We start from the raw sequence: 25,162 nt of genomic DNA on the forward strand, positions 1-25,162 counted from the left end.
CCATGTGGCTCCCTGCCCCAGCCGCGCTCAGAGAGGAGAAGCATGAGGCCAGGTCTGAGACCTGGCCAGCCACATGCCTTTTATACCCACAGTGTAACCATATGTACTCCCAATGAGCAGGGCATTATTCTGCCAGCATGTCCATAGAAATCAGTGGGGCTGGGCCCAGAGACGGTATTGCTCCATGTGAGTACAGGTGGCAGAACTGGGTAACGAGAGCCGTGCAGCTGAAATTTCACTCCCATGTTTCAGGGAAGCTCTGATCCGGGTTCTGGTGGCCCAGCTGCAAGGCCTTTGTCTGCATCCCTGCTGGTTTGCTCTGGTTTTGGTGAACCCCAGCAGACTGATCACCCCCAGGAGCCACTGGCCAGCTAGACCATCTACTGGCCAGATGAGCACATACATCCAAGGGACACTCCCCACCAACCAAATCACATGTTGCCACCATGGCCCTTCCCCTGCACTAGTCATAGAATCATAGAATATCAGGGTTGGAAGGGACCCCAGAAGGTCATCTAGTCCAACCCCCTGCTCAAAGCAGGACCAATTCCCAGTTAAATCATCCCAGCCAGGGCTTTGTCAAGCCTGACCTTAAAAACCTCTAAGGAAGGAGATTCTACCACCTCCCTAGGTAACGCATTCCAGTGTTTCACCACCCTCTTAGTGAAAAAGTTTTTCCTAATATCCAATCTAAACCTCCCCCACTGCAACTTGAGACCATTACTCCTCGTTCTGTCATCTGCTACCATTGAGAACAGTCTAGAGCCATCCTCTTTGGAACCCCCTTTCAGGTAGTTGAAAGCAGCTATCAAATCCCCCCTCATTCTTCTCTTCTGCAGGCTAAACAATCCCAGCTCCCTCAGCCTCTCCTCATAACTCATGTGTTCCAGTCCCCTAATCATTTTTGTTGCCCTTCGCTGGACTCTCTCCAATTTATCCACAATGGATAAATTGGCTCATCACCCCGGCTAAATCAGACTCACTTGTCTCACCCCATGCCATGCCGCAGATGGCAAGGCTATGGGCCGCTCAGCCCCCCTGAGCCAGCAGCCCCTGCTGGGAGGAAGGGGGAGAGCATGGAACGAAGAATGGGGAGGGGAAGTATAAAACCCCAAAGAAAGGAATGTCTGAGACTAGAAAGGCCAGGAGGAGGAGCAAGTGCAGAGAAGAAGGGGATGAGGAAGAAATAAGGCAGGATTCTGAGCAAGGGGCTTTACAGGATCTGAGAGGAGCTGGGCCTGCAGCTGTGGGTAGATGCTACAGTGAAGGGGTTGGGGCTCGGGGAGCCACAGGGTGACACCTGCCATGTCTTGGGCCAGGGCCTGGCACCATGCTGCACAGTGGGGACAACAGGGGAGGGCGGACAGGGAAGGTCGTTGCTTGGGCGAGGAGGTTGACAAGCAGGCGTGGCCTGCCGCCCTTCTCTCTGCCCCCCGCCTTGGCATGGACAGCCTTCCTTGGGCCCATTTCTCCTAGCAACGGGGCTGCCTGTGACCGAGGCGCTAACGGGGCATTGCTTTCAGGAACGCCCTCGAGCGGACCGAGATGTTCGAGCGTTGCCTGCCGCGCCGAGCCGTTCAGGAGCAGCCAGGCATGCTCAGCCTGCTGGCAGGCCAAGTCCACAGTGAGTGCTCGTCATCCATATTTAATTATTCCTCTTGCTCGTTAATTTTTAACTACAGCACTCCTGCTATCAAGGGCCATTAGGGGTCCCAACTTCAGGGTTCAACGAGCAGAAAAGTGCTTGTGACATTACTTGGTGTTTCTGCCTTCCACTTTGCTGGGCTGGCTGGATTGCATTAGCCAGCAGGCTGCTCCACCACTGCTTGTGAATAAAACATGGCCCTCCATTTGGAGTTCATTTTCCTTTTCCTCCCCGTCACAGGCACTTTGCTTCAAGCTGAAGTTCATGAGCTCACTCGAGTTCCTGCATTTCCATGAACTATCTGAATTGCTGTAGGGAACGTCCCTGCATTACCAGTGGGTCTCTCTAAGGGTAGGCCTGGCGCGGGCAAGCCAGCTGCATGGATGTACATTGCCAAGGGGGAGGAAACCCAGAGTCAAGTGTTTCTGCCCCTCCAGGGCCAGGGTCTGCTAAGTTACTGAGTCAACAAGCGGTTGGGCAGCCCCAAGTGGCAGCTTGTGCTTATGCTCAGCCCTGGCTTATGCCCCTGGATCCTGGGCTGTTGGTCCAGTCCAGGTCCCTCTCTTGAGAATCTGTGGGCTAAGTTTAGGCTAGCCTTTCCAAAAGCAGTCCCTACCCACGATGGCAAACACGGGGAGCTGCTGGGTGTCGGGGTCTTTTGAAAAACTGGCCCATAACTAATCAACTCATGTATTTAGAGCCATTCTCCCCAACTGCCGTGCTTTAAGCACTGACCCCAGCCCTTCCTGGGCAGAGGAAACAAGGAAAGGCCTTGGGTTTTATACCGAGCCTGCAGCATTGCAGCCGTACATGATAGCCTGGCATGGCTATTTGTCCACCAGTCTGGCCCTTTAACGCAGAGTGTGGGAAAAGAACTTTTACAGCCCAGAATAGAAACGCACCATCCTGTTGGTCCCTTCAGGCCCTAAAATCTCTGAATCTAGCGGTGAGTTTTGTTCTCACTGTCTGGTGGCTTTTCATCCTGGACAGACACGTACACCCCACTCAACACTTTCAGTCGCAGACAGATCTGCAGCAGCAGCGTGAACGGGAATTCTCCCACGTTTACCCTTGAACAAGGTCAGCCTTTCTACATTTTCAGCCTCCCTCGCTAGTCGGTAACCCTTGGGCTCAGCTCCAGTGGAAATGCATTCAGCATTAATAGTGGAAGGAGGACAATTACCCACAGCCTGGGGAGCAGATACAGCCAGGGTGGATTTACTAGGTATTGTAGAAAGTAGTTTGAGACCCGCTCTTCCCTCATGCGAGTGGCTGACAGTGTAAAGGGAACAGCTCAATGGGGCTATGCTACCACAGTGGAGTGTGACAGCTCTAAAGGCGAGTGGCTGGCTCTAAAATGGCCTCTCTCGGCAGGCAGTGCTTGCTTGTGCACTTTCCAAAGGTGGCCGAGTCTGTCTAACTCCGGCATCACCTGCCGATGGAGACGGAGGAACGATGTGCTCAGTTGCAGAAAAGAATCTGCAGTGACCAGAGCTAGTGAAGAAATCTCAAAACTGAACTCCCCGCGGGCCCAAACTGAGCGGCAGCAAAGCGAACCCTGGCCTAGCTCAGCGGATCCACTTGCAGGTTGGCTTGGTGGTAGGGCACCTCAGAGGCCACAGCTTGCAGGCATGTAACACCCAGCCCTTTGGTTTGTGTAGGCATTTCCTGATGCTGCTACCTATCTCTGACGCTCATCTTGGGAGGTGCTGTTCGTGGGATCATATGGATGAACAGTTCATGGGATCACAGCTCTTCTTTGGCTGCCTGGTGCTGCCTCAAGAGTTCTGCTCTCTGTGTTGTGTTGGGACATGGAGGAGAAGGGAATCACAAACAGCAGTAAGACTTGCCTCTCTCCTGCTGCTTAGCTGAGTGTGAATGCTCCTGGGCTGCTGTGCATTCTGCCCTAGGAACATACACTGCTCCATAACATGTTGGACTAGGGTTTCTGACTGTCCCTCTATGGAAGGCATGCTGCTTTGGCTGTCGCTTGGGCTATGGATTGCTCCTGGTGTAATGTCGCGGAAATCACTGGCATCTCCTCCAGCTTAGCTACTCAGATACTCCATGCATGACTACATGCATTTGTATGTCAGATCAGAAGAGCATCAAAGTGTCTGGATTGTTAATGCAGGAAAAGTCGCTCCAGACAAGCCAGGTGTACGGAGACAAGTGCAGTTGCTATCAAGGAGTGATAAAACGAGTCTCTGATGGAAGGAGCTCCCCAGCTTTGGTAACATTGCGCTGCAGACTCGGCCCCTCAGGGGGGTAGAAACGTGATTTGCTTGGTGGTGGTTGCCATTTACATGTAGCTGTCGTCATATGTGGCCAGCTCGCAGCAGGGATTCACCTGGCCCCTGCCCCCTTGCCTGCAGGAGTCAGTGTTGGAAGGTCTCAAGGACTAAGACTTCCGTCTCTAAGGTTTCTGACAAATAATTTTTCAGGGCCTGATCAAAAGTGAGTTCTTCTGTTCTCTCTTCCATCATATCATTTAAGAAGCTGGAACCCAGCTTATTCAACCCATAGTGCCCAGGAGCCAGACTAGGCCCTTGCCTGCACCATGCCTGGAGTCCCACCTTTCATTCGGCTGGGATCACCTGAACCCAGAAGGTTTCTGGGGCTGTTGCAAATCCTCATCTCCTTGCTCACACTAATCCCCGCTCCTTGGAGCAGAGCTGGGCAGCAGCTGCAAAAATGTACCCCAAGCAGACCCTGGGCACCCCAGACCTAAGCTGGGGGCGAATGACCCATCCCCCGACACTTTTGTCCGCAGCCTAGCAGACCTGCCAGGGATGACCAGCTAAGGAGCCTGAACTCCTCTCTCAACAGTGGTGGTGGCTTCTGGCTTGAAAACACCGGTGCGTGAGGTGGAAGGAGCATTATTAATCACCAGCGAACACCAACCCAGTGACCAACTGCAGCTGCAGCACGTTGATCTGTCCACGTCCGTGCGACCGACATGCAGCGACAGCTGCTCGTGTAGCCCAGCACTGGAGCACCTACCTTGGGATCGGGAGCCCTGACATCTAGGCTACAGCACCAAACTCCTGACCTGACGGGTGGCCAACTCCAAACACACCCAGCCACACAAACACACGCCACACTGATTGCCTTCCAGATAATTAGCCGCACGTGCCAGTCTGGGCTGCACAGTACATATATCCAGAGGTACATATGTACGGGGTTCTTCAATACCCGGTAGATTCTAGAACTGCCTCCCGTGTCCTTTGTGTGAATGAAAGTGAAAGGATTAAGGAAGAGAGAGGTTCTGGGATACATCAGGCAGTGTGCGCGATCATCTCGGTAAGCCTGTCCCCACCCGTCCCCGGAGGATGGGTCAGCTTGATTGAGGTGAGCTCATTAATCTTCTGGAGGAGGGTCTGTTAGCCGGACAGGGGTTAGTTGTACAGGGTGCGCTGGGGGGCCCAGCTTCGAAAGGACCGGTGGTAGAGTGAGCGAAGTTGTGGCTGGTTGGTATAAATTACCTGGGCATGCAGTGAAGCGGGATAGGTGAAAGCAGGAGGAGGCAGAGCAGGTGCTAACTCCGCTGGGTACAGAGGGTACGGCGCCCACACTTCAGGGCTACTGGGGTAAAGTGCAGGCACTGTGAGCTCATCTGCAAGAAAAGAATAAGGAGAGTTCATGGTTACAAAACAGCAATGTTCAAAACAACCGCACAAGAGAGCTCGCTTCACCTCCGGCAACTCCTCCGGCAACTGCTACCTAAGCTCAGAGGGAAAAGCCAAAAGACCGGGGGGAAAAACACTGCTCTGGAGGAGGGTCTCAGAGCCACTGTGATCCGAGCAGGACTGTGTGCTAACGTGACAGGGTAGCGGCGGGAGAGTAGGCGACTGGGATGACAGGATGACAGCTGGCCGAAGAGACTCCCCATCGGACGGACTTGTCTCGGAACGGGCTACTGCACGGGGACCAGGGTTCCCGCAAGGGAGACCATTTACCTACCAGAACACTTAGCCCTTTCAAAACTGACGGGAGGTGTTTCGCTGCCACTGTGTCGCAAGGGGGAGAAGCTCCGAGTACGAATCAAGGGGGAATATTTCCCCTGGGTGGAGACTGTTAGCCACAGTTACAGGCTGAGCCCCAGACCGGGTTTGTTGGGCCAGGACACTGCACCGTTCGGTGATGCAAGGCAGCAAGCAGTAAAAGAGACACGTAAGCATTGTAACCAAACAGACTGAGTGCTGACGCTGCCCGGGGCGTGTGTGACAATGGCAGTACAGTGATTGGGGTGCACCACAGGCCGGATCGTTCCTGTGCCGGTGCAGGGAGAGAGGGCCTGGGTCATGCCTCCCTGCTCAGAGTCTGGGGCCACTGCACCCTCTGCCACAGCCTGCCCTAGGGTGCATCCAGCCTTGCCCCTTCCTGCTCCAGGGCACCCCCCCACTCCACCTTGAGGCTACTGCAGAGGTGGCATGGAACTGGTTCTGTGCATGGTGTGCAGGCCCCTTGAGCCAGGGGCACTCCCGCCCGCTGGGCCCTTTGTGCCAGCCTGACAGGGGAAAAGGGGCCACAGAGCAATGATGGATTGAGCCCCACTGGTCTAGAAGAACTCAAAGCATTACAACCACTGGCATTTGCAGAGAGGCCACGCATGAGTTCTGCTGGCTAGAGGGAAAGGGAAGCTGATAGTGTCGTCGCTTTGGGAGTTAGAAACATCAGCCTGGCTGTGGACACTGAGTACCCAAACTATGTCCTGATGGTCTGGTCAGAGCCATTTACCAGCTGCCAAAGATGCACAGCTGGGGCCTGATCACCAAGAGAAATCCTCTCCCCGTTATGCCATATGGGGAAAAAGGAGAGGTGCAGAAGAAGGCAGATGGGGGACAAGGAGGAGGATGGCTGGGGGGAAATGGCAGCTAGTGGCCATCTGGCCATCTCTCTATCTCATCCATCAATGGGGTCTCTGCATGCAACACTCTCAGTGGGAAGTGTCTACGGGGCACACGTTAGTGCAGCCAGGGAACAAAGGGCAGCAGAGCAGACCCAGATGGTTGGCAGTGCTGCTGTGGCAGGGTTACAAAGGGATCTCACTAAACTGGGTGACTGGGCAACAGAATGGCAGATGAAATTCAGTGTTGATAAAGGCAAAGGAATGTGCATTGGAAAACATAATCCCACTGAACGTGCAAAATGATGGACTCAAAATGAGCTGTTACCGCTCAAGAAAGAGATCTTGGCGTTATCGTGGCTAGTTCTCTGAGAACATCTGTTCCATGTGCAGTGACAGTCAAATGTTAGGCGCCATTAGCAAAAGGATAGATAATGAAACAGAAAATAATAATAATGCAGCTGCATAAACCCATGGTACGCCCACACCTCGAATACTGTGTGCAGTTCTGGTCATCCTGTCTCCAAAAAGATATATTAGAATAGGAAGAGGTACAGCGAAGGGCCACAGAAATGACTGGGGGGATGGAACAGCTTCCACATGAGAGATTAATAAAACTGGGACTCTTCAGTTTAGAAGAGAGGCAGCTAAGGGGAGATACGACAGAGGTCTATACAAGCATGACTGGTGTAGAGAACGTGATAAGGAAGTGCTATTTACTCCTGCTCACAACAGAAAAACCAGGAGTCACCCGATGAACTTAACAGGCAGCAGGTTTAAAACAAACATAAGGAATGCACAGTCACATAAGGCACACTCAACTGGTGGCACTTGTTGCCAGGGGATGTTGTGAAGGCCAAAACTAGAATGAGGTTCAAAAAAGAACTAGATAAATTCATGGAGGATAGGAGGAAAAGTCTATTAGCCAGGATGGGCAGAGACGCAGCCCCATTCTCTGGATGGCTCTAAACCTCTGACTGCCAGAAGCTGGACTAGACAACAGGGGATGGATCACTTGATAAGTGCCCTGGTCAGTTCCATTCCCTGTGAAGCACCTGGCACTGGCCAGTCAGAAGACAGGACACTGGGCTAGATGGCCCAGTGGTCTGACCCAGTATGGCCGCTTTTATGTGCCTGTGAGAACCCTACGGGTCTGGGTAGGGCATTTCAGTGTTTGTGGTCCCAGATTGGATTGCATTTCTTTGTAAAAATGCATTCTTTTTTTTCCATATTTTTCCTTGTGGCAGGGCAGAGTTAAGGTTCTTCAGGTGCCCTCATTGTGCGTTTCTTATCTTAACAAATTCGGATTTCTTTTAAGTGTACTCTTAATGTGAATTACCTGGCTTTATAACACTTGCATTGGGGTAATTATAGAATCCCTGTAATTTTTTTACCCTTAAATTACTGACACATAATCTCAACATAACTCCATTTTAAGGTTTTTTTTTGTGAGTTTCCTTCGTTTGGTAAAAATTATTTAAAATGTCATATGTGAATACTACATGAGAGACCCAAAGAGCATGCTGCCATGTGATATTTCTAATTATCTGAAGATAGATAGATAGACGCCCTTAAACCATAGTTTAAATGTTAACTTCAAAGGACAGATTCACCAGTACACCAGACCAGCACAAAGAAGCTGGAGTGGGCCAGTCACGTAGGGTGAGTTTATAGCTGCTTTGCATCACTGGAGCAGCCAAGGCACAGGGGAGAATCCAGCCCTAATTTGCAACTGACCTATTGTTTCGAGGGCTGTGTTAGTGAGATGGCACCATGTGAAGGGGGCAGGGGCAGCCCAGTGCCTGAGTCCCATTGTCTGTGCTTTAAAGGGTCCCGCTTTGCTTGTGTCTCAGCGCACAGGGGAGCCAAGGCAGCAGTGCTATGAGAAACCTTTCAGGAACTGATATCTGGGCCAGCAGGTAGCCACAGAAAAGCAGTTGGGCCAAATAATCTCCCAATGAAGCTTCTGGACGTACGTCCAGTCTCCATCCTATCCCTGAGTCATTACAGACAATGACATTACAGGCATTAATGACATTACAGGCCTATCTGTAGCCTGTAGAATAATACAATTAGAGACAACTACCATTAATGACTTAGCTCAATTTCTTCCAATATAGCCTATGTGCAAGATCATCATTAACTTTACCTATACCAAGAGTCTGAAGACTATATGTGCTAGTCTGTTGTTAAGATCATTTGGGAGAAAGAAAAGTCTGACAGATGCTAAATTTTTTTTAAGGGCCCAGTTTTTAATTAATTTTAACTCACATTTGATCCTCCTCAGCTGCATGATTCTCACCAGCCCTAGACGCTTCCGAACATGGGGGTCTTGACTTTCCCCAGCCACAGGGACCTTGCCAGCCTAAGAACCTCCCCAGTCACAAGGGTCTCACCAACCCTAGGCCTTCCCCAGTCACAGGGGCCTGGCCAGCCTCAGACCTTCCCCAGATGCTTGAGCCTCGCCAGCCCTAAACCCTCCCCAGCCACGGGGGCCTGCCCCCCCCCGACCTTCCCCAGCCATGTGGGTCTCGCCAACTCAAGACTCTCCCCAGTGGCAAGAACCTTGCCAGCCCTAGCCCCTCCTCAGCTGCATGGGCCTCACTAGCCCCACGGAGGTGACAGCTAAGGGTTTTTCTCAGCACTCATAGGGTATTTCAGCTGAGATGTGGCATGGGGAGAGCCTGGGTCCCAAGCCCTCATTGTCCAGTGTGTGCTGGCCTGGCAGCTTCCATCACATTTTATGCTCTGCAGAAAGCTGGATCTCTCCAAGGAGTCACAGGAGCTGTCCTCCTCCTGGTGCCATCCCAGACCATTTCCAACACAGGCTCTCTTGGGAGAGAAGCCCTAGGGAACTGCTGGCACGCAGTATTCAGACATAGCAGGTACTGTCAGGGATGAGAGAGCCAGATCCTCAGCTGGTGTAAATCAGACAAATAATTGACATCAGTGGAGCTATGCTGATTTACGCCCGCTGAGGTTCTGGGGGACAGTGTAGGAGCATGCCAGGAAGGCTCAGTACAAGCTCTTTAAGGCTGTTCTGCCCTATTGCATATCTCACAGGAACACCAGACTTGCAAACCTGCTGCAATTGCTAGATAATTCCCTTGTTGCAGAAGCTGCCTCTTTTAATTTACTGTTTTCCTAGGGTTAGTTGTGAGCCTTCACTTTACTGATCTGTGTAGATGCCACAGGAACTACACAGCTGTGAATGATTTAACAGCATCATAAATTATTTGTGGGGTAACAACCATGGAAAAAGCTGCTTACCCCAAAAAGATAAATAACAGTAGGGAAGTTGATACCAAGTTTAAGATTCTGATTAAATTGTGGGATTTATTACTCCCAGGGCTTGCATTACTTACGCATAGTGAACTTTATTGTGAACTTTATTGGAGGTTTATTTACAGCTAATGCGTAGGACCTGATTCATTCATGAGGTTTTTTCCATAAAAAGAAGCCCACTCTATTTTTCTGCCAGTGGCAGCCGATCAGAAACAGCAAGGAAGTGTGGTCCCACTCAGAACGTGGTGCTGTTCACTTACTAGTGAGTGTTCCCTGGTCAGAAACTACAATAATCTTTCAACATGGGGAGAAAAAAAAAAAAAGCTTGAAAAAATGACTTCACTGTTAGCTGCTTTTTTGTGGTACCAGTGCAGTGTAAGCTGCAGGAACTGATGCCTATAGGCCCAGGAGTAACATGTGATGCTGCCCACACTTTGCCCGGTTCCTGGATGGACGGAGCACTTTCCTTTTCATGGATACCAAAGGCAGAGTTTCACGGGCTTAGCACCCACACTGGGACCAGGTTTTGCAAAGAGCTCAGCACCCAGAAGCTCCCACGGTGGTAGGCAGGGACAAATTCGCAGAAGAGCTCTGCATCTCGGGAGCCAAGCTCTCTGGAGAATCTGGCCCTGACTGTGGATGCTGAATACTTCTGAAAGTCTGGTCCTAAGTGCAAATAAAGACTTGATTGCTTGTGCTCCCCATCTGTCTGTATCCACCTGCTCCTCTGGTCTTATACTTTGATTGTAAACTCATTTTTGTTCTGTGGTTGTACAGCACCTAGCCTGATCTGCGCCTGAAGCTTCTAGGTGCTACCACAAGGCCACTAAATAAGTGACACGACTGTATCACAGTGCCTACATACAAGGAGGCAGAGTGGACATTGTGCAGGCAACCTGAATGTCGGCATTTCCAGATTCTCACGTGTTTCTTTTGCTAGCCTTATGTAGGGTGGCCAGATGTCCCCATTTTATAGGGGACATCTGGCCACCCTACACAAGGCTAGCAAAAGAAACAGTTTTGTTTACAGTTTACATTTTATAGGGACAGTCCCAATTTTTGGGTCTTTTTCTTATAGAGGCTCCTATTACCCCCCACCCCTGTCCCAATTTTTCACGTTTGCTGTCTGGTCACCCTGGCCTTGTGTAGGCTGCTCTACCGAACATTTCCTACACGCACACATGGACTGAAGTCCATCTAATTAGAAGGATACCGATGGAGCGTATTCCGAGAAAGAGGGAGAAGAACATCTCGTGTACCTGGGCTGAATCAGAAACAACAAATCTGAACCATCAAAGGCAGAAGGTGATGAGAAATTCCAGTCTCGTTTCTTTAAATTAAAAAAACAAAACAAAAATGAACCACTAAAAAGGACAAACAAACAAGTGTCTGAGTTCAGGGAGATGCACAGATGCTTTGCAGCGAGCCGCCTGCTTCCCAGCATTTACCACCAGCACAGCCGGAACGGGATGATTACTTTTGGAAGCTCTCCCATTCAGGCAATGCTGATTTTCCGGGTGACAATACTCCCCTTGGTTGCACCTTCCGCTCGCACACCCAAAGCAGCCCCCGCACTCAGCTCGCAGAAGAGAACATACACAGCGAGCGGCCCGCTTCCTAGGGTATCAGCACTGTGCGTTGGATGTGCGTTTACAGCCTGGCAGTGAGGTCAGTGCAGCCCTCCCAAGGTGGGTGCTGCAGGGTAAGCTGCAGGAGCACCCTGTGGCTGGTAATGGCTTTGGTTGGGCTTTATTTCTGGGTGAGCCGAACGTCCCTTTGAAAGACGAGCTGAAGAAAATCCTGACTGGTCGGGTCGTTGTCCGACTGATTGGCTCGACAATGGCCTTTTAGCAACCAACAAGGTTTGAAAATGCTGTGGAGAGAGCCCCTTCGTTCAAAGCCTTCTAGCTTTCCCCACGCCGCCCCCCTGCTTTCCAAGCCACCCCTCCCACCAGCTTGTGCTAGCTGAACAGTGGTGCGAGCAAGCTGCGGTTCAGAGCTGTTCCAGCCTCATTCCTCCACTAGAAATCGTCGATACCCTGTGATCCTTCATCATCGCAACTGCCAAGCCTTGCGCAGCTCCCTGTCTGACACTGTATGCAAATTAGTTGATGAGCTAATTTGCAAATACTTTGCATATTACAATAAACGTCAGCTTAATGGTTTTTGGAAGTGATGTGGATTTATGGTTGGTTAAAGGTACTGCTTCAACAGCTCGGGGCTGTTTAACTAGAGGGCTGTTCCCTCATCTGCTGCCCCTGCCAACCTGCCCAGCTCTGAGCTGTTGGGGTGAAAGGGGCCGTTCATCCTCCACGGCCCAGACAGTTCTTGGCCTCGCTCATGAGCCTTCCTATGCTGAGCACTGAGTTTGTGACGTGAGAGCTGGAATTGGGGCCCACCACACTCAGCTCATCTAGGGGCCACCAGCCATCCATCAGATAGGAATGACTTTTAATCACTGCTGAGCTGGGCTGGTTTCATACGTGGAGCCACAGGTGAAAGGGTTTATTATTTGAAGGAGGACTTGTGGCACCTTAGAGACTAACCAATTTATTTGAGCATAAGCTTGAGCTGTAGCTCACGAAAGCTCATGCTCAAATAAATTGGTTAGTCTCTAAGGTGCCACAAGTCCTCCTTTTCTTTTTGCGAATACAGACTAACACGGCTGTTACTCTGAAACCAGTTTATTATTTGAGTAATTCAGTATGACGGGTGAGCAGGAAATAAGGTAAGGGACCACTGACTGAATGGTGCAGATAAAAAGTGAGTGCCATCCATCCTGTGCACCGAATGACGTGGGGAAAAACCAGCGTGTGCTAATGTCATTACAGACAGTATCATAATGCATAAGTACCCAGGAGCTGGGCTGAGGTTACCTGGGCTGCCTTGATTCTGGCATTTCCTAACTCTGGAGTGTCAACTTTGCAACCTTAATGGTCTTTTTTTGGATGCAACATATAGACACTGAACAAGCAGACAGCTCCTGCTGCTTGGGTTCCATCATACCACATGATAACTGCTATGAAAATGCCATTGACAAGTGGATAGCTACTGCCAGCAAAATGTTCACATGCCTGAATAAAAATGGTTTGAACCGTACCTCAGAGGACATGACAGCTAAACCCAGGTTATACCCAATATTCATTGTACCCTCATTACCTTACGGCTGTGAAACATTGATACTGACAAAGCATCTGGAGCAAAAGCTGCAGACATTTGAACTGCACCATGTCCTAGTTGTGACAAGTCTCGATAGACTAAGAGAGGACAACACCCCTAGAAGACTGAAAGTGCAGCGTGTGACTACAGTCACCAAAAGATACCAACTACAATTGTTTGCCGATGTTGCTAGAATGACCCCCTACCAACTGTCTAAACTGTTCTCTATGGAAGAATGCATGGAGAGAGAGGCTGCAGGTACCCACAGAGACAGTGGGATAACAGTATCTAAAACCATCCAGGCAAGTCCCCAAGAGGTGCAATGGTGGTTCACAACAGACATGGATGGAATCTGCTCATAACCTCAACCCTACCCAAACCCGGCTTGGAGGCTGTTATCTTCTGTATGTGGACTGCCTCTGGAGGAAGGCACAATGTGGTCTAACAGTCAAGAAATCCACTTTCCCAAGAGATGGGAGCTATGTTGGTGGGAGAAACTCTTCCAATGACATAGCGCTGTCTACATACAGGGTTAGGTCGGTATAATGTGTCGCTCAGGGCTGTGAATTTTTCACACCTCTGAGTAATGTAGTTATATCAATATAAGTCTGTAGTGTAGACCTGGCCTTAGTTAATTCAATGGCAAAAAACGATATTAATGCAGAGTTCAGGTTGCTTGGTGGTAGGTCGCTCCCTTGCAGAACTTATACTTAGTGTTCTGTAAAAATTCCACACCGGTGCGCGACCTAACCCTGAGTGCAGACAGCGCTGTGTCAACGGTCCTACGGCGTCAGGAGAGTTCTCTCCCGTCGGCTTAGAGCGTCTTCATTAAAGCCCTACAGCAGTGCAGCTGCACTGTTTTAAGGGCAGCCTTGCCCTGAGCTGAGCAAAACACAAACTTCTGGACACCAGGAAATGCAAAGGTAAGGTTGCCCATCCTACCCTAACTCTGCCCTCTTTCCGCACTGCCCCACTACGCCCCGTTAACACAGACGTCTTTACTCTGCCAGCCGCACAGCTCAATGGCCAGTTAGCAACTCTGGTAGTGCATGTATCACTTTCCCCTCAGCAGTCAACGTACCTGTGCTGTGAGTTCCCAACCCGCACCCTATGTATCTTTGGAAACACCACATCTGCCCGAAGATCAGGGAGTAGCCACTCTCCCCACCCCAACTTCCCCAGGGGATAGTAAAATATAAAAGGTCCCAAACAACCAATCCAACGCTTGCCTACGACCCATCCACATTGCCCACCCCTTCACAGCCACAGCACCTCTCCCTATCTGCTCCGTCCGTGTCTGCCCCCCACAAAGTCCTCTGTCTCCAAGAACGTTGGCTGGACGGGCTGCTGACTATTCTGCTGTGCCCACGGTCAATACACTATAGTGTAACAAGCAAACATGAATTATTACATGTTTACTGCACAGATCCACAACTGGCACCATTTTGACTTATCTCACAGCTACAGTTTGCGCGCTAGATCTCAGCAAAAAAACACTTCGCTGCTTTTCAGAAAAGTTTCTGTGTTTTCAGGGCTTAGCTATCTGGAGCCCTGGCTCAAATGATATCAGATGTGGCTTGCTAACCCTACCCTGCACTCCCACAAGCTACCCCAGATTCCAAGAAAATCAGTGCACATTTTAGAGCATTGTCCTTTAAACAGGAAGGAGGGAAAGGGCTTCTCTCCACACCCATTGCAGCAGGAATGAGAACACCCCATGGAGGCAAATACACCCTGAAACAAAAGCACGAGACATGTGAACTGCTCCATTCAGCTCAGTGGGTGGTCCCACCCCCTTCTGAGTGTTTTAGAGCCTCTGCTATGCATAGGACATGCCATTTCTCAGCTCCGCACCCAAAGGGGCAGGATTTCCCCAGATCCTGGCTCATGTGGAGAGTCCGACTCCTGGTGTAGCATGGGGACAGTGAGAGGGGTCAGACACCCACATGGGGCATATCCCAGCTCATACGAGGGGGCATGGACACCCCAAGAAGAGCAAGAGCCCCCCCTCCAGATCTGGGCACCCACATGGGAGAGGTGCTTGAGGGGCTAACAGTTGCCCCTGCCCCATAGCTTCCCCAGACCACTCACCCTCACATTTCTCTTCCCACTGTCCCGCTTGCTGCACTTTCCTTAACCCTAAGCCTTCCTCACCTGAGCCCCAACCCCTATCTCCCCTCCCCCCATCCCCATGTATCCCCCTCCCAAGCCTCCTCCTCTCGCCGCAGCCCTGAACCCCTCTCCCTCTATTCCCCCCCACTCATCTGCCACCTAATTATACCTCCTCTCCCAGGAACCATTCACACATCTAATCCCCCCCGCCCCCGAAAGACTCTGAATATATTCCTTCAGAACAAAATTGCCATTCATGACGCAGGTCCACACTACAGACCTACATCGGTAGAACTACGTCGCCCTGGGGGGTGGATTTTTCACCCCCCTGCGCAACGGAGTTATACTGACCTAACCCCCCATGTAGACCGCGCTATGTGAGAGGGGAAGCGGATTCATTACGCCGACGGGAGAGCGGGCTCCTGTCAGTGGAGGGCATCGCCATGGAAGTGCTACGGCCGTGCGAATGCGGCGTTGTAAGTGTAGACCTGCCCTCACAGGTCTGCACACTTAAAAGGCTGCAGCAGCTCCCCTGTAGCACTGCAGGGTAAACGAGGAGTTCTCCCGTCGGCATAGGGAATCTACCTCCCCGCAAGGCGTTCGCTAGGTCAATGGAAGGATTCTTCCGGCCACCTAGTGCTGTCTACACGGGGACGTTTTCATACACCTGACCAACGCAGTTAAACTGACCTAATGTTCTAGTGTAAACCGGGCTACAAATTGTGGCAATCTCCAGCCACTTAATCCAAAACTCCTTTTGTCTAAGGTATAGGTTTATGATGAATGTGTCCTTAGTTATGTTAATTGAAGGGTGCGTTCGCAGTCATCAAATGCAATACAGGCTGTGAGCCATCCAGTCATGAGCACCGCCCAGTTTAACAGTGCCAGGCAGCAGAAGGAAACCTTTTTTGGGGGGGGCCCTATAACTCAGGAACCCCTATGTCAAATGACCCCAAATTTGGATGACTAACACTGCAATCTGCCCCCACAAGGCATACTAAATTTCAAAGCAATATGAGTAACCATTTGCATTTTAGAGCACTTACAAGAGTTGAGTTTTAAAGCCTTGTAAAATGGCCGGAATGGAACACTCTCGCCATTTTTCGGTAGTGGAGCGTGCATAGTGTAAAAATGTCCATTGTCTGACATAGTGTTCACCATTTCGGTCGCACAAAAACGTAGTGGATGCCAGGCACTAACTGTGGGTAAAACTCAACAGACTGAGCCCATTTTTACCTGCATCACAGCAATAGTTTGACCGCAAGCTCTGGACAAGAAAAATCCCCACCTAGAAATGTGTTTTTAAAAAGGGGTATTATTTCTGGGCTTATGTCTCTGGAATCCCTGGCTCAAATAACTCCAAATTTGGGTCAGTCGCCCAATCCCATACCCACCTGAGTTCACACCACATTTCAAAGGAATCCAACTAAGCAGGTCGATTTTAGATGGTATAGAAAGACTGCGCTTTAAACAGATGTTTTGATGCCACCTTAATTATGGAGGGGCTGTTGCACCACTATAATGTTGTACGGTAGTGTCTCTTTCACGCTGTAGATCTGTAGGCTCCACAGCAGAGATGTTCACACTTCGCAGGGCTGCATCATGTGTACAGTTTGAAGAGAAGCCTGTGTTTTAATTGCCTTGATTCAGGGAAGTGAACGTGTGAGAGCAGTTTCCCTTACGCCAGGTAATATGAAAACGCACCAGGATTTCTAGCAGACAGTGAATACTGTGATTACTGCAAGTATCATTATGCCATAATAGCAGCCCTGTCTATCGGGAATCCGAACCTCCATGTACAACTTTCTGCAATGAACAGTCTCGTTTCTGCTTCGGATCCACATGAACGGTGCTGAGCCACAATGCCTGTGCACTTGGCCTGTGGTTACCCTTCCATACAGATGCACTGTGATAATCAAAGAGTGCCTGACTGCAACCTTCAGCCACTCCTCTAACGAGTAAAAAGCATGTGTGTGTGTGTGGGGTGGATTGACGGGGCCAAGGCCTGACTGGTAGTTGGAAAAGAGACATGGGTGAGGTCACGCTAAAGCAGGATCCAGGAAGCAGCTGCAGCGTGGAGGAAGCAGGTGGGCCAGTGAGCAGAGAGTCAGCAGCCAGCTGCCTAGGGGAAGCGAGAGCATACAGGGAAGGGAGCACCTCTGGGGGATGAGGATCAGGATCCGCCATCGGGAAACTCTGCACTACTACCAGAACAAATGTTCCCTGGATCCTTTAGGGCTGCAGCGTGTGAGCTGCTCTTTGGGATTGGCAGGAAAGCCGTGTCATTTCAATCAGAGTGACCGCCGCCTTCTCTCTTCACCTCTCCACTTCTGCTGCCCTTTCCCTCCTGGGGGCTCTTAGGCGCAGCTGCTCACCTGCATAAATATCTCGCACTGCTAAAAAGGAAGGAGCTGACAATTTATGTCTCACCCCCAGGTGACTAGGTCCTCCGTAGACAGAGTGTAGCTGGTTCATGTATGGAGGAACAGCCCTCCTCGGCTGGTGTACCAGAGAGTGCCTGCTTTAATGCATGTTTTTATCTCCTCCATGCTCCCCACTGGCAGGGTGACCTGATTTCATTTCCCCTACCACTTACAAGGCTGGTGTGTGCACTCACGGCCATTGCACGGGCATTTATAAAACATCTCTTGCATTTTTCATGCACACCCCACTTATAAGAACGCTCCAGTTCTATGAACAGCTCCCCAGCGTAGCAGCCTCGGCCTCGAGTTTTCAGGAGTCGCGGTTTTCATGTATTTAATTAGGGCTGGATTTTCCCACGCCCTAAGGAAGCCACACGAACCAGCCCTGCCTGGCCACACTGCAGCTCAGGAGAGCATAGTCTGCTGTGGGCTCCATAACTCCACTGCCTGCAAGCAAGTGGGCAGGGAAATGCATGAGTGGGGGATACATAGCTCTGCATCCCCCGTCACCACGTGCTAGCTGGCAGAACTTGCTGGGATTGCCGGGGAAATAGAGTGTACCCCATGAAAGAATGAGGAATCTTTCTCCCTGCCCTCTGACCAGAGGGGCTCAGGGATAGAATTGCTCTATGGCCCAGCGGCTGCTTGGAGCCCCCCTGGGGCAGTGCAGCTACACTGAAAGCTCAGTCCAGCCCTTTAAGAACATAGGTCTTGGCTCATAAAGAAGTGATGAAAATTGATGCTGCCCAATGTTTTAGGGGCGGCTTCCGGGTACCCACAAACATCTGCCTCCTCGAGCCATGCCAGGGAGGGAGATCACGGAAAAGCGCCCCACCAGCATGACCTGAGTGAGCTCTGGGCACCAGCCCTGTGCTAGGATGTGGCTGCAGGGCTGTCGTTATTGTTGAGAAGAGTTTCCCAGGCACGCAGGGTGGCTGGGTGCCCAGCTGCCTTTGGATGTCACTGGGCGTTGGGTCCCATTGGTGCCTTTGATTCGCACAAGGCCTGGAAGAGAGCATGAGGAGAAGTGCTGACTGGGCCATCGAGCTGCTGCTGCTGCTGGTGGTGGTGTAAAGGGCAGAGTCCCACCTTGGGAGCAGGTTGGGTAGAATGGGGGCCAGCTGTGGAGGGCTTTGTCAGGCAGGGCAGGAAGTGAGGTTTGATGTGGTGGAGGAGGGAAGCCAATAGAGGGACTCAAAAGGTATGATGTAGTCAGAAAGCAGGTTAGGCGACGGTGAGACGGCCAGAGAGGAGTCCAGCAGCAAGATGATCAGAGCTTGGACCAGAGAGTTGGCCAGGAGGGCAGGGGGGAAGGTCCAATCTCAGAGAGGCTATGCCGGGAGAAGCAGCAGGACCAAGCATGGCCTGGCTGTGCTGGTCAAAGGAGAGGTCTGAGTCAGAGATAACGCGAAGGTTGTGGGTTATCTCTGGGTGCGGTTGATGACATCAAGATCAGACAGGAAGTGTGACGGGAGGCTTCAAGGGAAGGATCCGGAGACTGGTTTGACCATGTTAAGTTTCGGTGATGACTGGACACCCCAGAGGAGATGTCAGAGAGACAGGCCCAGGGTTTGGTTGGGATGGAAGGTCCCACACGGAGAGGCAGATCTGTGAGTCGTCGGCATCGCGCCGGTCATGAGAGCCATGGCTGAGGCTGAGATCACCCACAGAAAGGCATAGAGAGAAGAGGTGAGGGCTGAGGATGTGCCAGCATTCAGTGCCTTTGCCCTACACTCCTATAATCATGCCAGTGAGCGAGTCCCTCCTCACTATACTCTCCATGTCTGGTGCCATGCTTTATCACTCCCAAGCCGAAGCGAGAGCCTAGTGCTTTGGGGGAATAAGGGGAGTGAGTTCAGCAGGGTAAGTTTCGATTTCCATCGTGAATACACTGACAATGGAACCTGCAGCTGCTGCCATTGTAGCCTACAGGGTTTCCCCTTCCACACCCACAGAATGCTTGAGCCAGATAGGGAGGAGAAAGGAGAGGACTTGTCATGACATGTTCAGTGAGAGCCTTCAAGCCAATGCTGCATCAGAGATTGAGCCCAGGGCCTGGAGGATCACCCTTGCAGACAGCTTAGACAAGGATAGAGTGGAGAGGAGAAAGGTGCAAGAAAAAGAGAGTGGCATGCAGCAAGGGGTGCTTGTGCTTCTCAGAGAGCAAACAGAGATGCTGCAAAGTCTGGTGGAGCTGCAGCCCATAGAGAACGCTATATCCGGACCTCCCTGTACCCCGCTCAGCATTCCACATGGCATCAGGGGTCGGTGCACTACCCTTACCACTCCACCTGGGGGGCCATTAAAGAAAACAAAGGCTTGACGTACACTGACTTGTGAAAGCCATGGTTGGTGTAAGTGTACGTGAAGTGGAGTGTTCTTTCCTCTTCATAAGCTCTGTTCCGTTAATTTATTACATTTTAAATGGTTGTTTTAATTGCCTGAGTTCATGTTACAGAATAAAATTCTATATTTTGGACATAATTAATCTTGGTTAGTTCACATGTTGGCTGGTGCTGAGCACCCACCGGCAGCCCCCATCAGCTCTCCCCCAACGCCCCCGTGCTTCCCGCACCTTCGCAGCATTCAGGAGGCTTGGGGGGGGGGGGGAGAAAGAGATGACAAAGAACTGGGTGGGAAGAGGCGGGGTGGGGGTGGAGTAGGGGCAGGAAGAGGCAGGGCAGGGGTGGGGCCTTGGGGGGAGGGGTAGAGTGGGGGCAGGGCCTGGGGCAGAGCCTGGGGTCGAGCAGCCCCCGGCCCTTTGGAAAGTTGGCACTAGTGGTTAACACACATTTCAAGGGACCATTCAAGGTGAAATGGCCTGCTAACACCCCTCCAGTCATAGGGAGGAAAGGAAGGTAGGAGGGGGAGGAAGCAGCTGGAGAGAAGGCGGTTAGTGGGTTATAGGTTGTTGTAATAAGCCATAAATTCGGTATCTCTGTTCAGTCCATGATTTTTAGGGTCTAGCAAAATTATGAATAGGAGTGTGATTCGTTATCGATTTTGTTATACCAGTGCAACCCCTTGTGCACTATCCTGGTACACCTCATTCCCTTCCCAAACTGGAATAAACTGTACTGGTGTGAGTGCCTTTAACGCAGCAGCAGTGCACCCATGCTAGGGATTTTTGGTCACTTCAGCTATACCCCTACAATTAATGTTGCAAAACTTTCTCGGGTAGACAAGCTCTAAGATACTTCTCCCCCACCGGAGTTCCAAACTAGCAGCCTGAGGCTAGGTAGCATTAGCCACTCCCCGCCGTTCACCCAATTTCCTCCTCCTGCTCCTCTTCCTCACTCCAGGCTGGGGGGTTGGGGGAAAACAAACTTTCTTCTCAGTTGACACTTTGAGTTTCAGTCAGGACCGAGAGGCTCAGCCCCTCTCGTGCACAGTGAGGAGCGGAAGGCTGGCCTACAGGTCCCAGTGCTGGCCTGCAGCTTGAGAGACTTCGGTTCAGTTCTCTGTCCTGTCCCAGATCTCTGTGCGACGGTAGGCCAATCCCTGTCTCTCTTTGTGCCTCAGTTCCCCATCTGCCCAGTGGGGATCGCAGCTCCGCCCTGCCTCACAGGAGGATACAGACATTAAAGATTGAGAGGGGGCTCAGGCACTCTGGTGATGGAGTGGATAAATACCGTGGACAGATAGTTATGCTGTGCCCCCCAAGGTCCTGCCCCTCTCAGTGACCTGCTCCTGTGGTAAGTACTGGCCCCACCTTCTCCTCTCCCCCCCTTGAGGCCCCCCCCCGGCCAGGTTGGAGGCCAGATGCCGGAGCTGGCCAGTGACGGGCACTGGTTGCTCACAGCTGGTAAGAGTTGCCTGGGTGGGGGGACCCGGCGCTGGCAGAGCCCTCAGGGAGCAGCGACTGCAGAGGGCAGGGCGGATCAGTCCAGGCTGCTGTGGAGAGCCCCAGACCATCCACTTGCCCTGGGCCATGCGCTCCGGCAAGTGGGGACATGGGCCAGGGGCTGCTCTCGGGCCCCCCAGCCTCCTGCTACAAGCTTACTTCTTTGATGCTGCTGGAGCTGGGCACCCAGCCAGGAGCCGCCACTTTCTCCGCTCTGCCTTCAGAGCTGGGCAGCTGGAGAGCAGCAGCTGCTATGGGGTGTGTGTGGCTAAGGCAAATTTTGGGGTGACGATAGCCCACACAAGCCCTCTTTACCCCCAGTGCTGCCCCTGGCTGCAGATCTCTGAGTACTGCAGCAGCCTGCAAAATATGAGCCATTTGTCTTAACTACCCAGGAATTGGAACAACTGGATGTAGATTTTATTAGCGTCCCTTGCTTCCCCCTTCCTGCCAGAATCCTTCAGCAGCTCCCCCAGCCTGGTGGGGGCTGCCTGTTGCCCATCCCCCTCCCATCTTTGGCAATGGCCCTGAAATTTTCACTGTACCTTTGTCCCTTGTCTTGTTCCAGACTATTTTCCCGCTCCCACTCCAAGCCAAAACAGCAGAACCAGTCAACAGCAATAACACCCCCCCCCCCCCGCCCCTGAAACCAAGGAGAAGCAAAGCCTGCCGGGGAAGCCTTTGAATGACACAGGAGATTAAGAGTTTACACTGTTGACTTTAAAGTAAGATAAACAGTGAAAACTTGGCAAGGGTTAACATAAACAACTCCCTCTCCCGCCACTCATTCCTAAGGCCAGAGCTCATTGCTAGGGGAAAGCACATGCCAAATAGGGCACTCTAACCTTTCCCAAAGGGGCTTTAGCTTGACTCAGAGCCGAGGGACTCCAGCTATACAGTGGGGTGGAAGGAATACAGAATGGGCCGCACAGCACAGTGGGAGCTGAAAATACTTGGAAAGCGTTGTCTCTTCTGGTGCTTTCTTCCCTTTCCATCAAAATCATAGTATGGGGAGAAAACAAAGGGTTGGGTGTTTCCACCATAGGATGAAAACGTTTCGGGTGAAACTGTGCCCTGTGCAGTGCCCAGGTGCCATCTAGGCCCCACTTATGTCCTCCCTGCAGGGCTTGTGCTGCTCTCTGCACAGAGGGAGGTTCACTATAAATGAGCTACAAACGAACCTGTCTGTCCAGGTGAAAATGCCTTCCTTGCATCTGTGCTGGCAGTTACACTGTTCTTCACACTGATTCAGAGGGATCCAGCACAGCAGCAGGTCATTTCCTACATCGGGGCTCCATGAGAGGCACTGGGCTGTGTCTAACGTCCACACAGTTTGGACCAATTGATTTTTGACTGGAGCCAGGATATGGGGCCTACAAGATGCTCTGTTGTAATCTCTTGCTAGCTCACATGTGACTGAGTCGATTATGACGAATTGCATCACTGTTGGGACTTGTTCACACGATTTGAGGAAATGAAAATGAGTGATCACAATTCTGCACATGCTCTTGATAAAATGCAGATTAAAAACATGCATCAAAATGTCACTGAAGCTTTTGTGAAAAAGGACAGATGGTTCTATTCTGAAATCTTACTGAAACCAGGTTTGGAACACGGAAATTCCTTGCCGACCTGCATTTCCTTTTACCAGCCAGCTCTCCGGACAGCACCACTCACTGCTGCTGTTGTTTGGTTACACTTGGACACAGTTAGTGTCCCAACTGTGGATTTTACATGGTGAAATGGGGCCCTTTCATGGTTACGTTCTGGGGGGCAGAGGGCAGAAAAGGGAAAAGAATCTGCTCCAACTAATTCCCGGATGCAGGTGAGGTTCTCCAGACTGTGCTGTACAGGTGCTCTCGTTCGATGGGCGTAATGATCCCTCCTGGCCTTTACATCTACGGCTATTCCAGGATCACTGCACCACGGCGTGCTGTTCACAACACTGACTTCCGTGTTAACCCCAACATTTATCTAACTCTTCTCCCCCCACAAAACGCTGGCTTTTAGAGCATCACAGACGAAACACCCCCTGCCATCGTTCTTTAGGCCTCGCTGAGTTGCACTCTTCAGGCCCAAACTAAAACCTGGGGTTCACATGCCCTTCAACTTTAGGGATAGAGAGTGAGGGAGACAGAAACTGAATCCAACCCCTGGCTGGGCAGAGCCTGAGCTCTGGATTCCAAACCTCACCCCTCCTGAATGTTTGCTCTTTACAAGAGGGTTGTTTGGGAGAGGAGAATGGGGAAATCTGAACGCTTTGGTTCCATTTGCTCAGCACACTGTATTCACCAGGGATTTGTAATGCCTTTTGAAAATTTATTCATTAATCTAGCAGCATAACTCATTTTCCATCCCCGTCCCTAAAGTAATTTGTAGGTATTTTTGTTGCACCAACAAAGTCCAATCAGCTGACAGATCCTTTGGGAAAAACCTAAAGTGTTACATAAAAATCATTCCTGGGGGGGGGTCATCTTTTGTTTTTCATTCACTTGGTCTCTTCCTAATGTAGCCCCAACTCTGGGAACTTCTTCGTTGTTTCAAGCAAATTCCATTTGTTTTCCACATAAGCTGCTCCTTAAAATATGATCTACTTGAGAGGAGAGGATGAAGCTTATACCTTGGATTTCTTTTTACATAATTTAATATTCCTTTTAGTGAATTTTAATTCCCTTTTAAAAGATTTTGCTTCACTGCACTTGTGAAAAGTAACCAAAGTACTTCCAGACAGTAGGAATTTGCAGTCATAGTAGGTTTTAAACTATTGCTTGCTTGATTGCAAAAATACTGCAGAGCTGGCAGTTGTCTCTAGTAAACAAGTTGCTGTTTTTGCAGAAAAAGTAAGTTTGTTAAACCCCTTTTCCCACTCCGAGTACCAGCTGCATGGAACTCTGGGGAAAATGCCCCCAAAAGTCTCATGCACATGCAGTGAGGGTAAAATTACTGCAGAAGGCAAGCACAAGGCCTTGGCATAGTGGGCACTGTTAGATTGTTTATTATTTGCTCTGCACTAATAACAGGACCTCTGTCCCCCAAAGAGTGGTGGCTCTCAGCCCAGAGGCTATGTCACTTCTACGATTCTGTCCGGGCAGTCTGAGGGACACACTTTCTTAGCCTGACTGTGTCTGCCCCTTGATCTTCCTTAGCTGTTTTCCACCTTCTCCTTTGTCTGTAACTGAGTTCAGCTGTCAGTGAAGAAGCCAAGAGACAGCACTCCTCATTCTCTTGTGTCAGAGATTTCTGAGTCTGCAGAGAGCCTGGAACAGTAGCTCTGAGCTGTGAACTGCCCCATTCAACTTGATGAGTGTTAATTCAGATGCCACTACAAATGCTAATAGGGTTAACAATTTCCCTGATCATTGCAGCATGTGAGAAAGGAGACAGTCATGTTATGCAGCTGTGCACAATCTATTTGGAGCGAGCGCTCATTCTGGGGCCAGAACAGGTTGGCCTGGAAGAAACCCTCATTTTTTTGTTTCATCAATCAAGAAGAAGCCAGGCCCAAGGGCCACCTGTGTCCCTACAGTGGAGTGGCCAGGCCCAAGGATGTCACAGGACATCTGAGCCCCAGGAGGGGTGGCCTGACCCGAGGAGAACAGTGGACATCAGAGAGTACACATGATTGTAATTTGAACATCTGCACAATCTATCTATTGACAGCAGCGTCTCATGCTGGCATCTAGAGAGGGTGGAACTTGGTTTGTGGGTGGACTTGGAAGAGTTCCATTTCCTGCTTCCCCCAATTTGACCCCTGGATTCATCTAATATAAAGAAAGAAGCAAAAAACACAAACCCATCTGACTTCAGATGTTGTTTGTGAAAAAAACCCAGAGGCCAGATCTTTC

At 50.8% G+C, this 25,162-nt stretch overlaps 1 protein-coding gene across 5 annotated transcripts in view; it reads right to left on the minus strand.

Annotated features, from left to right (window-relative positions):
* The window catches only part of RBPMS (RNA binding protein, mRNA processing factor), a 139,403-nt gene that overhangs the window by 31,495 nt on the left and 82,746 nt on the right, over positions 1–25,162 (minus strand). For 4 of the 5 annotated variants that reach the window (XM_084627011.1, XM_084627008.1, XM_084627012.1 and 1 more), the window contains one exon: positions 5,131–5,261. The exons of the other annotated variant lie outside the window; for it this stretch is intronic. In XM_084627011.1, coding sequence (XP_084483137.1) covers positions 5,131–5,261 — 131 coding nt within the window. The remainder of the gene's footprint in view (positions 1–5,130; positions 5,262–25,162) is intronic. 5 annotated transcript variants of the gene reach the window in all.

Source organism: Lepidochelys olivacea (genome assembly GCF_965140295.1).
Source record: "Lepidochelys olivacea isolate rLepOli2 genome assembly, chromosome: 4".
NCBI classification, from domain to species: Eukaryota; Metazoa; Chordata; order Testudines; family Cheloniidae; genus Lepidochelys; species Lepidochelys olivacea.